Raw genomic sequence first — 13785 nt, 5'->3', positions numbered from 1 at the left:
GAAAAATGACACATTTTTAAGGGAAGATGTAGACTAATTACTAAGTTCTTGAACGAGGTAAAGCTGCTTTTCTCCTGAACCTCGGGAAAGCTGCTTCTTTCATCTCACAGGTCATCATAGAAACCCTCATTTTTTCGAAGCACTATCTATCCCTTTCTGCGTCCATATTAGTTTAGGTCGATCAACAAAATTCTTATCGAACTAGCTTTATCTAATCTTATTTTCTTTTTCAAATCCGACCTTATTCTACTGTATCTCCTCCAAAAAACCCTCAATCTTCAAGCTCCTTATACAGGTCGGGCAAGTTTGGATGCCTCGAGTAATCTTTTAAGTTGATATGTTGTGATTCAACTTAGCTGTCAAGTAATATTTTTATTCAAGTGTTGATAAAGGGCGGTCAAAGAAGCAATATTCACCTTAACCCATATGTACAAATTTTTGGTACGTAATATAATCTAGAAGTTCTAAATATCTGAATGTAATAAGTCGAGAAAGTTGTTAGATTGAGAAACAAAATTATTACAAACAGAGAATATTCAAAACTTTACTAAACAGTTATACATCATGCTAACAAAAAAGTATTTACTCTAGTGATGAAGAATGATGTAAACTTAAAAATATAGTTGCCCTTATATTAATACATCAAAATTAGAAGCATAAATATAGAAAATTCATAAACCAACTATATTTCTTTCTCTGAAATACAAAGTAAACTTGTTAGCGGCAGCTCAACTTGCGACGACACGTATATGAAGAGAACAAAAGTTTGAGTTCTCACTCAACATATTTTTCAACTTTAAAATAAGTTTAATTTCTGTGATTCTCGTTAAAGAAGATCGTGACAACAAAGATATAAGGTGTAGTACATTGGTATGCATGACTCCTAAGTTCTAGACTACCCTTGTCTAAATTATAGATCATGTTGTTAGATGAACTCGTTGAATTATTTTACGGGTTGAGATGGTAAATCACATTCATTTTACATATTTATTAATCCGTGTTTCATAACCATTTAAATCACAATTACCCTTATTTTTTCTGTACATGATTCCTCGAAAACTAAGAAGAAGAATCACACCGAGGCATATGCTCCCATTGCTCCTATGGAATGTCCAACTAACCACATAAAAGGTTGAGATTGAGATGCTCAAAAAGAATCTAATATAAATCAAGAAGGTAGGAAAGTAATCGGATTAATAAAGTCAATTTGAGCATAGTTCAATCAGCAAATATATATCTCGACCAAAAGCTCAAAAGTTACAACCTCCACCTAATCACTGTTAGAATTTTTTTCGTTTTTCTCTCCTTTTTTCTTTTTTTTTTACATTGAACCGAATAGAATAAATTGCTTTCTCTCTTTTTTCAGTTGAACCGAATAGAATAAATTCTTTTAAACAAGGTCGGTCTTTCGTTTGGATATCTATCCAAGAATGCAAATTGGCTATATAACCGCTACAAGAAATTCTTGGCTGTCTATATAGAAAAATATAATTAAAATGTTGAACCAAAGGCTTAAATTTCAATATTACAACCTAAATTTGAATATAAGTTTAAATACTACATATAATTTTTGTTTGGTAACTTCATGAGAAGGCATGTTATTTGTCCACCTCTATTTCTAACATTGGGTAATATTATTTCCTTTCTTGGACATAATTGATTTATTGAGAATATAATGGATCTCTTTTAGACTCTAATCGAAATAAATTTATCTTCTAGAATCCAATAATTTTTTAAAATTTATTGATGGTTAATGCTTTATACATAAAAATGGATCTCTTATATGAAATCACAAATCCAAATTTATCTATAAATAGCAGATCAAGTACTACAAGATCTTGATTAAAGAATGGAATCCGAACTTTTTTTTTTTCCAAGTAAAATTTCATAGTACAAATGCCAATGACCATTGAAGTCTCACTACCTTAATAACACGATTGAGAAAAGCAAACAAAATAAATCATAGTATCACAATGACCTATAACATTTTTCTTGTTATCATCAACAAAATAGAATCACATAAAACATAAACCAATTCTTTAAAATAGAATCACGTAAAACATAATCCAATACCTAATTTATTTCACCAAACGAAGTCCTTTATACCAAGGATAGTCGTGTTGCAACTCGAGTTAAGTAAGTCATTCATCACACTCCTAATTTTGTGCAAGAACATCCAATCATATCAATATAGAGTATTTAGAAGTCATTCATCACACTCCTAATTTGGTGTAAGAGCACTCAATCACGTCAATATAAAGTATTTATAACCAAAAGGTTCAAATACAACTTAACTACTAAATCATTCAAGTTTCACATACTATATCACAATTTCATATATATTGAACACTTCTTTTATATAATAAAAAAAAGTAATGCATCTAGGAAAATGCTACTTATATTAATTATAAATATCTTAACATAAAATGTTACTTTTTTTTTTTTTTTTCTTGATCTCAATGCAAGTAAAGAGTTTTGTATTCATACCAACTCCTAACAATATAAAGCATAAGGGTTCATAAAGAACATCAGCACATATATACTAGATATAGAAATGAGACAACCTTAAGGTACACAAACCAAGGCCACAGCCACAGTCACAGCCACAGCCACAGCCAAGCCACAGCCACAGCCACAGAGCCAATTCGCAAAGCCTGTACGAAAAGTAGAAAGTAATCACCAAAATCAAAAATTTCTCGGACGAAGCAAAGGAGAGGTGCCAACAAACCAAAGGCCTGAGTAACCATTTGGGCTTCTGTCCTAAACCACAAGTTTACATTTCTTGAGATCTGAGTTCCATGTGGAGGCCTAGAAGTTTTATCGAGGTTTTTGTTTTCAAAACGAGTGCCATTTCTTTAGCTTACAACATGAAAATAAACTAAATAATCTAACTTCCAACTCTACAAAATTTCAGGCCACAGGCGATAGTACATAGTGTAATAAATTCAAACCAACAAGACAAAAGAAAGTGGATATAAGACAGCAACAAAACCCTGTTTTTAGTGGATTTTAAAATTTTGGTTCCTTGAATGTCACTTGAAAAGAACGTTGAGATATAAATGATGTACTTTAGTTCCATGAAGACTTCACCAAAGCTTAGAATTTGGATATAACTTAGAAAATGAAATTCTTTCCCAAATTTCTAACCCACCTTACACCAAATTGACGTCATAATCTCCAATTTAATTGGGCGAGGGACAGATGTTTATAGTTCCCATGGCAATCATTTGTAACTGAAGTTTCCAGGCTTTTGCAATGCTTAAAAATTTAATAAGGTAAGAGATGTGAATGACAATCGTGGTAGTCAGAATTGCACAAGTCCACAAGTCATTGCTGCATGGCCGTCGGTCCATTACTATGCTTCATGATGAGCACAATTCTGAACATTTTTGTGTCTTGACTATAATTTCTTGACAAGTCACATCAGACTCATCATCACCGGACTCCCAAATACATTGGCGGCTATACCGTGATTAGATGGTTATATATCCGTAAATATAGAATTCCCAAATAATGGAAATGTCGTTGTGAAGATATATATAATTACAAAAAGGGGCAATGCTGAAAATAACTTGCAGGTCATTGTTTGTATGGTTAACATTTCTAATATACACACATTTAGTTCCAACAATTGTAAGGTCAGATTCTAATATTCATATTTCATCATTATTTTTGGAAAAATATATTGCTCTCATATATTTATGCCTAACCCTTCCGTTTTTTAAAATATTGACAGAAATATTGGTCGTGTCCAAGCAAATTTCCCTTCCCATGACACGGTTACCATAAATCAAGAATTTGTTGATTGATGTTCCCATAAATTAATAAAAAAAATTGACCATGATGATGCCAATTAATTAAGGTATGGATGGATTATTGATACAACGCCCAACAGATGAAATGTGAAAAAGGACCAGACCGAGACCAAAGAAATGAATGGGTTGGGGTTTGAAGGGAAGAGAAGTCATACCAGAGAGCCAAAAGCCAACCCCAGCTCTCTCAGCAGCGAAGGTTCCACTTTGGGTATCAATTCCTGCGATGGTAAGAAACCATAAAAAGAAGAATCCACTAAAAATATAGCTGCAACTTAATGCTTCTCAACCTAATATCCGACATGGTAAATAAAACTAATAAATTTCAACTATTTCGAGTGTGTCTAAGATTGCTAATGATAAAAATCATTGTTTGGAAGCAAAGCTTCATGACATGCGTCCACAAGTATCTGAAAGTTTGCCAAAAAGAGCACAATCGTCTCAATAACACAAGTTCTAGGCTTTATACTCCTGAAGAACTGTTTTTCCATGAAGATTGACAAGTACTTGTGTTCTTTTACTTGAAACAAACTTCTGTGGAAAACCCAACAAGGAGCTTCAAACTAGTCTCGATAGAAGAACAATAATGAAGACGCCAAAAAAAATCAAAACGTTGCCCGCTCACAATATGCATGTTCTGAATGTTCAAAAATGTGTATATTGCGATTATGGAACCAGTGGTCAATGTAAAATCAGATGCTCGGAATTTATCCTCCTTTTTTTGTGGAGGGGTGGATGAATCTTGGCAATTATTTTTCGTAAATATCAACTTCCTCTGACTTTTACGATGGTATCACTCCCAAGGTTGGTCAGCATACTCATTTTATCTTTTATTGAATAACAAATCAAACATGTTTGTACAAAAAATCAATATCCAAGGATCGTGTAAGCAAAACAAAAATTGACTTTACAGTATCTAAGAGGAGAGACTCATCTGCAATATAGAGATATCTATAAGAATGAACAAGGTCAGAAATTCATCACTGGAATGGCAAAATTGTCTGCCGTGTAACAGTCATCCGGCCTCTACCAACAATCATAATCAATAGCCTGAAAACACAAAGAAATTTCATTAATGCTCACAATTCATGAAACCAACGATGTCTCACTCTTCACAATATTACCCAGCGCCATCAAGCAATATTCAGCAATATGCACAAGAAAAGCATGAATTTTCATGTACATTTCATTCGAGATATAACTGCTCCAACAATTTGCCAATAGCAAATACTAACAATTTGCCATGTAAGAAAAATGAAGACCGGATTCTACTTGGACTCCGACAATTGTGTGACTGAATAGGATGAGACATAAAATATCCAAACAAGTTTTATAAAGATCTAAATACTTCTACCACGGTGATTTAATTATAAAAAGATGAAAAATTGAAATTTACAAGAGGATAAAATAGTTTTCAATGATCGCAAGACCAACCACCTCATGGATAGACCAGCTAGAAATAACACTCCTATTCTCTCCCTACCAAGTGTTTTACTGACTTGTCAATTGAAAGATATAAAACACATTCATAAAGAAGCTCAATATTTTCACTCGATTTATTTTATTGGGTGGTCGTCTACAATCAGGATGTTTAAGTCAGCTCCAATATCCCCNTTCTACCACGGTGATTTAATTATAAAAAGATGAAAAATTGAAATTTACAAGAGGATAAAATAGTTTTCAATGATCGCAAGACCAACCACCTCATGGATAGACCAGCTAGAAATAACACTCCTATCCTCTCCCTACCAAGTGTTTTACTGACTTGTCAATTGAAAGATATAAAACACATTCATAAAGAAGCTCAATATTTTCACTCGATTTATTTTATTGGGTGGTCGTCTACAATCAGGATGTTTAAGTCAGCTCCAATATCCCCCATAAAGACTTGCTAAGAAACCATGTCTGTATCCATCGTTCGTATTTAAAACCATTGATTGAGTACAAGGCATCGGTACCGATAAAAAAAATGAATTACCTCAACCAACTTTAGTTGGAAGATTTGTAGCATGACAGAGTGCGCTGAAAAGCATGCAGCTGCAACATGCAACCCTTCATCGCATGGCAAAGGTAGATAATTTAGACCTCAGAAAGGACCAAGTTTTATCACGCTTCTTCATCCACATAATTTTGACAAGACTTCATGTCCACTACATAAGAATAAGAAACTTATTGCTGATTCGTGACTGAAGAACTGAACCAAATATACAAGTAAAAAACAATATCACACAAGATTAAAAGAAAGCACAAATGATACTACAAATATTCGATCAGAAGATGGAGAGGCAATCACCATTGTGAAAAGCGGCATGAGCTGAGTGCAGATAAGATATTTCAAACAAAAACGACTTAAATTCTGTTTCTCATCCAGAAAAAATAAATAACTCAGTGAAGGCATAACCAGGAGATGATGCTCCTCCAAATATACAAACTTTGCATCCTCCATAACCAACGCTGATATCTTCAAGAACATGAACTGAAGGTTTTGACATATAACTGATTTTTTTTTCTCAGATTTCTCTCTCTGCATTGCTCTTTGATTTTGAAATCTCTCTCTCTCTCTCTCTCTCTCTCTCTCTCTCTCTCTCTCTCTCTCTCTCTCTCTCTCTCTCTTTTTTTCTAATTTAATTGTTGTGTCCTACTTTTCCATCTTCTTTCTTTCACTCGTTCCTTTTATCCTTCTCTTTTTTCTAAACAAAACAGAGATAAAAGGTAGACATGAATAAAAAGGATTTTTCTATCTCCGAGTCTACTCTGTTATGTTACCACGTAATCTACCCTGTCTTTGCAATTTAAGGGGGAAAAAGGTTTCTCCCTTGTGTTTTAATACTTATTATCCTAGTTTCTCATTTAAACTTTAATAGAATGAAAAAGAATGTCAACCACCAAAAACTTAAGACAATAATGACGATGATCTTGACTTCAATATTGGGAAATTTTTTCTTGTTCACATCTAAATTTTACCTACTCTTTTTTTTTTTAAAAAAAAAAAAAACTTTTCATTTAAATGAAAAGAAGTACTAACAAAGTTGTAGCCATATTACGTCAGTGTTTTTAAAGAAAGATGGAAAGACCCCCTTGAGTAAAAGCTTCGAAGGCCGGTTGACCAAAATGAGGATCAACACAAAATAGACAATACAATCCACAAATGATGGTTAGGAGTCCTATCTCCTTTTCTAACTTCATTCGTTAATGAAATGTCCTTGTTTCTCTTTAAAAATAACATACAACAAAGAAGTAAATCACACAACAAAAAGCGCCCGTAATAAAACTCCTCAGAGAAGAAAACCTAACGAGGGATGCTGTCTAACTAAAAAACACACCTCTCCAAAGACTTGCACTGCTTCAGAAAATTTTCTGATCCAAACCAAATATTCTAGACAGGACAGAAGGATGAATACGAAAGAGCCCCTCCCTTAACCAAGGCAGATGAAAGAGAACCCCTGTATCATCAAATGACACAACCTAATACGAGCCAACATCATGACAAAAATCTCTTGGATAAGTCCCNTGATCCAAACCAAATATTCTAGACAGGACAGAAGGATGAATACCAAAGAGCCCCTCCCTTAACCCAAGGCAGATGAAAGAGAACCCATGTATCATCAAATGACACAACCTAATACGAGCCAACATCATGACAAAAATCTCTTGGATAAGTCCCAATCAAGCACGTATTCTTGCATTAGACTCAACACTATGACCCAGCAACATGGAAGTTCAATGTATCTAAATACAGTCAATGTCATTGATATCCCCATGAAGGAACACGGTAGTAAAAACAAATTTGATCATTTTGGCGATTCCAGCCTTCACAAGGGAATCACATAAAGAAACAAAAAAACAAAAAAACAAAAAAACAAAAACAAAAAAAAAACAGCCGCATGAAAGAGATGCATATCTCTGTTCGATAGCCAACAACNAAAAAAAAAAAAAAAAAAAAAAAAAAAAAAAAAAAAAAAAAAAAAAAAAACAGCCGCATGAAAGAGATGCATATCTCTGTTCGATAGCCAACAATAAAAACTTATCAGAAAATAGAGTAACAACAAATCAGAGGCCACATACAAGAGGGGCACCAGAAATTAAAGTTATATGAAATAGAATCTCCCGAGACAATAAGGAAAAAAGCCTCCGACACAAATTTCATAGACAAAAGATTAGTGGAGGGAAGAAACTATCTCGATGTTAGTTGTGAGTTACAACTACTGGACAGAGATAATGAAGCTTTTTTCATGAGAATATATTTTCATGTATAAATATGTGTTTAATATTTCTACGTCAAATGACCATGCTATTCTTCTTTTCAAATTACTCCAATATATAGTTTTAACAATTTATTTGTGTACACCTCACTTCTTTTCATGGATAAATATTCATGTTTAATATTTCTATGTTCAATGACCATGCGATTCTTCTTTTCAAATTACTCCTACATATAGTTTTAATAATTTACTTGTGCACGTCTCACTTCCCTAAGTTGATGTCACCATGTCAATTCTCACCCTCAAGCAATTGAGAAATGTATCTTGCACTCAGAAACGTCATCAGAAATATGCCATTATGTGGCCAGGTCATTCAAAAACCCAAGGAACAAAATTCCTTGGGACAAAAAACCAACAACAAGAATTCAACATCCTTGTTTGCCAGTAATGAGGTCACAAGTCAGTTCAGCAATCTAGCATGTATTACTCCTTTTTCCTACTTAATACAAAGGAAATTCAACAGGCATTCCTGCCATCTTGATGGACAATAATTAATTGCAAAATGTAAGACCTCAAATCTTGGAGGTGATAATGCCACATCCACTTTCTAATATTTCATGGTAGCAGTAAGAAAGCATCAGGATTATAACCAAAACATGTAGCATCTTTATAATGGAGACATCCTAAATAAGAACATAAAAGAGTAAAACAAGACCCTAAAAACATACATCACACATTTCTTCAATATGAGAGGGAGAGATCATTAAATAGTGGAGTGCAATTGAAAGAGTCATGTGTCATCAAGTAAAAACATCCATATGAACCATAACCATGATGTATACCTGGAAAGTGCAACAAAATTTCCTAGTTTAGTGATCCACGACACCTGAAAAGAAAGGGAAGAAAACATGATATAGTAGAATCATTATAGATATGAGAAACTTAAAAGAATTCATTCAAGCCCAGAATAGAAGCTTCTAAAATGGTTGCAAAACTCGAGGAAAGACAACTTCTGCATAGGTTATAATAGGAAAATTCACGGGCCTTTTTATCTGGAAGCAACAAATTTACACAGATAGCAGTATAATAATTTTAAATAAAGAAACATATTGTTAAACCACCTCCTTGAACGGCAATTACAAGGAATTTTCTTCTCCTCCAAAGGAAATTTGTAATTGTACGTAATTTCTTCACCAGCAGATATATGTCGTTTTGCATAGATGAAAATTTTCTTCTGGCCTTCAACAGTAATAACTTTGGTGTAGCAATTAGGCTGCAAACAAGATCTACATGAGGTAGGAAAACAGCATTCTTGATAAAGGAAAATCACATTAGTTCCAAACTTACATCACAAGAATGGTTTATAAATCGTGCAACACCCCCACGCTTTGTAGCATCAACCTAACAAAATTTATTGAAAGAAAAATCACCATTCAAGATTTGCAGGAAAGCAGATGGGCAGGGGCCAGATTACATAGAACAAAAAGAATATCACATTGAAAGAGAAATCATCAAACATCTACACTTACAAAACTCAATGTCACAGTATAGATCCTGTTCAAGTAAGGTTGTTAACAACCATCTACACTGATTCCAAAAGTAGAATAGTGCTAGAAAAGCATAGAANTTTGATAATTATAGATTTTACTGTATAAATAAATTAGGAGAAAGGTGGGGGAAAGGTTGCAAATTTGTTATATACTGACCACATAACCATCATCAAGTCTAAAAAGATAACTGCTTCCAATTCCCATCTTCTCATACTGGCGTTCCCTTATATCCGATATCTGTCAAATCAATTCATTTACTTCATCATAATGACAAAGCATAAAGCCACTTCCAAATCAAGAAATAAAAATTAAAAAAAAAATCTCAGAATAACTGATTAAGAAGAGATATTTACCCGAGGACGAATTAGTTCCCCAACGTATTCAATTACAAAATCCTCTGCTTCAATTGGCTCTAGGGCAACTAGACCCCAGTCATGAATCTTACTACGTTGAAAGCGTAGGCGTTTTTTTCTTGCCTAAATTTATGAGAACGTATCAATAAGCTAGACCCATGCTTCAAATAATATTTAAAGGGGAATGAAGTACTCCATGGCAAACAAACTCTTTGATACCTTTAATTGAGAGGCTTTTAAAAGATCGGCACCATCTGCAGCAGCAAGAAGATTCCGCACCTTCACCCTATTTGTTCGTGCAGAAAGGCCTTTGCCATTTAACAAATGAGATGTAGTGACATCAGGTCCTAATAGCTCAGAATTGAAATATTGAATACCCCTATTACGAGCTCTCTCAGCAGGACTTGCTTTTAGAGTCCATCTACGCCATTCCCATCCATTAATTGATGAGCGGGCACAACCATTAGATCTAATACAGAGGTTTAACTTCCTAGATTTATCAGACTTTTCCTTTTGAGCTACACCCTTCTTACTTGCTGCTTGCTTGCTAACATCACCTGCTATTGCCGAGACCTTATTACGAGAGAATGATAACTCGTCAACCTTCTGTTTCCTTTTCAACTTTGACACATTCACAGCTGCAAACAAAACAAACAAGTAAAAGAACTTGAGATAAAAAAAAAAAAGAATCGAAGAAGATAATAACAATGAAATAGATACTAAGAAACAAATATGAAAGTAGAAAAATAATATCAATAAAAACAAAGTGTTCAGAGAGACCCTTACAAAGCCTTTCCCGGGCACCAACTCCATGATCACATTTATTCATAACCTTATCAACATTTTTGTGCACCAAAGGCGAACCTATCATTCTCCCTTTCCCATGTTTCATGGAATCCTTGTTGACATTATCATCTAAATAGAGGACAAGTGAGCAATCATGCAAGTGGAATCATCAAAAACATTTGCAAGGTAAGATCTTAACAGAAATGGTATACCTTTAACTATAGGTGAAATTTTTAATTTTTTGGTGCCACATATGGTTTTCCCAGAAGAATGGCTACTGGATAACGTAACTTCTGCAGAAGTCCGTTTGCAGGTGGTATTGCGAGACAAGTCCTTCTGCCTTTTACTTTTTGTAATGTTTTTCAGTGACAAAGAAGCAATCTCAGTGTCTGTAGTCTCACACAAATCAGCAGAAACTTTTTCTTTCTTCAAATTTTCAGAAGGCTGATTTCGTACAACAGAGCTACCCTCAGTAGCATAATCTGAAGATCCTAACTTCTTCTTTGATGATTTCTTCCGGTAATAAGTATAATTACCAGCTGCAAGAGAAGATTCCAAGAAGCGTTTTGATCCTTCCCTTAATTTGTCTGGTACTTTAGAGGCTTCACATGCTCCTTCCTAATGTACATAAGAGGAATTTCAAATATGTCAGCAGAACACCCAAAGAAACTAACTAGACATGCAAATGAAGACGCAGCTCTCTTTTGAGAGATATTGATGCAAGAACAAAAATCAAATCAAACCATACCACAATTCCATTAGGATTGCAATGTTTCTTCGATGCAATCCATGATGTAATAAACTGGCGAAGAAGATCATCTTTGTATGATGATGTCCATTCCTTAAGAACAACATCGTGCAGTTTCTGTCTGCATATTGCAAGCATAATGTACCCCTCAATCTTAGGAGAACACTTATTTGAGCTTGAAGGACGAAATTTACAAGCAAGAGATGGAATGAGAAAGGTAGAATTTTCCTCGAGACCAGGAGCTGGTAATTCATTGAAATCTTCACTAAAAGCACAACCTTCATTTGTACAGACTTCTTTGAACACTCTATTTAATGAATTAGCAGCAGAATTTAGAGCTGCATCTTTGGACGGATTGTCCTCTTCCAACGGAGATAGTTTAAGTTCACATGAATTTCTATCTCCACGTGTATCATTTGAATCACAATGCAGTTCACCAAAGGAGTCCTTGTTATTGTTAATACTAGAACATTGAACAGGCATATCAAGAGCAGCCTGAAATAATAAGAGAAATCTATTTAGATATACAGGATGGAAAAGATTAAAAGATGGTCATTTTCATCTCTACTCATAAGAATTCTCTTTAATTTCATTGACATAGAGTTATAAAATCAAGGAAAGGGTAGGGTATCTCCTCTAACGAAGGTCTTAGGAGTAAAATAATACCCCACCCCTATAGGCATGAATATTATCTAGAGAGAATTACAAAAAAATAAAAAACTTCAAATCAAAAAAATTCCGAAGTGGAAACTGATGAACAAACAAAATCCCCCNAGAAAACCAAACCTTTTATTGAGAAGTTAAAAATTACCACATACAAAAAAAAAATGTCCCCACCAAAAAGAGCCAAACTAAAACATGTCTTATTATGTGTTTGGGTTAAAGCGTCAAATGTACCTTATTTAATTTGACATCTGTTGAGGAGTTACATGAGCTCATCACTTCTTCCACAAGAATATCCCGAACATACTCAAACAAAGATACCTTTGCAGAGGCATGAAGCTCCTTTTCGAGGCATTCCACCATCCATTTCAAGTTTTCCTTTGGCCTATGACAACCAGAATGAGATGTTGGCCTAGAAGGAATTGACAAAGATATAGCAGGTGAGTGCACACAGATTTCTGTTGGTGCTCTCTTAAACTCCACGACTGATAGGCAATTGACACCCTGAAAAGAAGTTTTCCAAGATAAAGCCTTCAAAATGAATAATACGTTATAATAATATATATCTATTTTGTAGAATAAAATTTCTTTCTTTATAAAACATACTCTCTCACTATATAACATGGCCACTCATCATAGTAGTATTGGCTTCAGAAAAAACTATTCAGGATATGAACTTCAATGTTGTACGAACTCCTTGAAGCTTGATTCAAGGCTAATTACATTAAACTTTAACAGAATACCACAGGACTTGAAATAAAAATTAGTGCACCAAAACCATCAACCAAGGAGGACCATGAGAGCCTCATTTATCAGCCAAAAAATTTCCAAATTATATTTAGGATGCCTTTTGATAATCTATAGTGGATAAGAAGAAATATTCCATTTCTATGTCCAAAAAGAAATGGTCCTCTGTATAGTAAGGAGATTTCAGAAAAAACTAGCCAATCAGAATTGATCGGATAAAGGTTGTACAACAAGAAAATGATCAGAACAAAAAAGTAGTTTCATGATGGTTGTACGTCCCCAAGAAATGACAGTTATTTAGAAACTGTATGGGTATTGGTCATAACAATTTAACTCATATCCACCAGGACTAGACTTCATCCCAGGCACTCCCTGGTGTCAAATATATTCATAAAATGCAACCAGAATAGCAGAAAAGTAGGCACCGTGTGGAGACTTACAGCTTCAGCAGGTATTTTTTCAATCTTCTTGGTACGATCACTATGCCCACTAGAAGCTAAATTATAGTGAGGACGATAAGACCAAAGTCTTTTGCTACGCCATGCAGATGAATACTCTGCCACCATATCATAAGAAACAGCATTCCAAACTACCTGTAAGGAGTAATCAAAAAGCATTCGGCAAATAACTGCATGCACCTCTCTAAAATTATCAACACCGCCGGTCATTTTAAGAGACTGAACAGGAACAGCATCAGTAGAAACTTTCTCAGGAACACTAAAGAAGCCTTGTGCTTCTGGCATAGAATCAGCAGGAAGATCCCCTCCTCTAGTAACTTCTGACTGCAAAAATAAAAGATAATTACCTATAAAGCAAAATAGGAATACAAAAATATACTTCTCCTGTTTTATTTAGATTTTTTTTTTTTTTTTTTTTTTTTTTTTTTTTTTTTTTTTTTTTTTTTTTTTTTTTTTTTTTTTTTTT

At 34.2% G+C, this 13785-nt stretch overlaps 1 protein-coding gene across 6 annotated transcripts in view; it reads right to left on the bottom strand.

Moving 5' to 3' along the window:
- Window positions 1–2456: 2456 nt before the first annotated feature.
- LOC111805267 (histone-lysine N-methyltransferase ATXR7) overlaps window positions 2457–13785 on the bottom strand; it is an 18025-nt gene continuing 6696 nt past the window's right edge. For 3 of the 6 annotated variants that reach the window (XR_002816641.1, XR_002816643.1, XR_002816644.1), the window contains exons 6-18: window positions 13302–13643; window positions 12349–12618; window positions 11452–11946; window positions 10916–11321; window positions 10704–10832; window positions 10137–10555; window positions 9918–10040; window positions 9721–9801; window positions 9362–9415; window positions 9136–9287; window positions 8857–8900; window positions 5791–5962; window positions 2457–4862 (exon numbers count right to left, since the gene is read on the bottom strand). Coding sequence is in view for 2 of the 6 variants with exons in the window: in XM_023690249.1 (XP_023546017.1) it covers window positions 8879–8900; window positions 9136–9287; window positions 9362–9415; window positions 9721–9801; window positions 9918–10040; window positions 10137–10555; window positions 10704–10832; window positions 10916–11321; window positions 11452–11946; window positions 12349–12618; window positions 13302–13643 (2493 nt within the window). In the remaining 4 variants the exon portion in view is untranslated. Of the gene's footprint in view, window positions 4863–5790; window positions 5963–8856; window positions 8901–9135; window positions 9288–9361; window positions 9416–9720; window positions 9822–9917; window positions 10041–10136; window positions 10556–10703; window positions 10833–10915; window positions 11322–11451; window positions 11947–12348; window positions 12619–13301; window positions 13644–13785 lie in introns of those variants that run through there. The other 3 variants (XR_002816642.1, XM_023690249.1, XM_023690250.1) reach the window with 3 other exon arrangements.

This window comes from Cucurbita pepo, chromosome LG11 (genome assembly GCF_002806865.2).
Source record: "Cucurbita pepo subsp. pepo cultivar mu-cu-16 chromosome LG11, ASM280686v2, whole genome shotgun sequence".
In the NCBI taxonomy this organism is placed as follows: Eukaryota; Viridiplantae; Streptophyta; class Magnoliopsida; order Cucurbitales; family Cucurbitaceae; genus Cucurbita; species Cucurbita pepo.
This window is presented reverse-complemented; position numbering and strand designations above follow the sequence as displayed.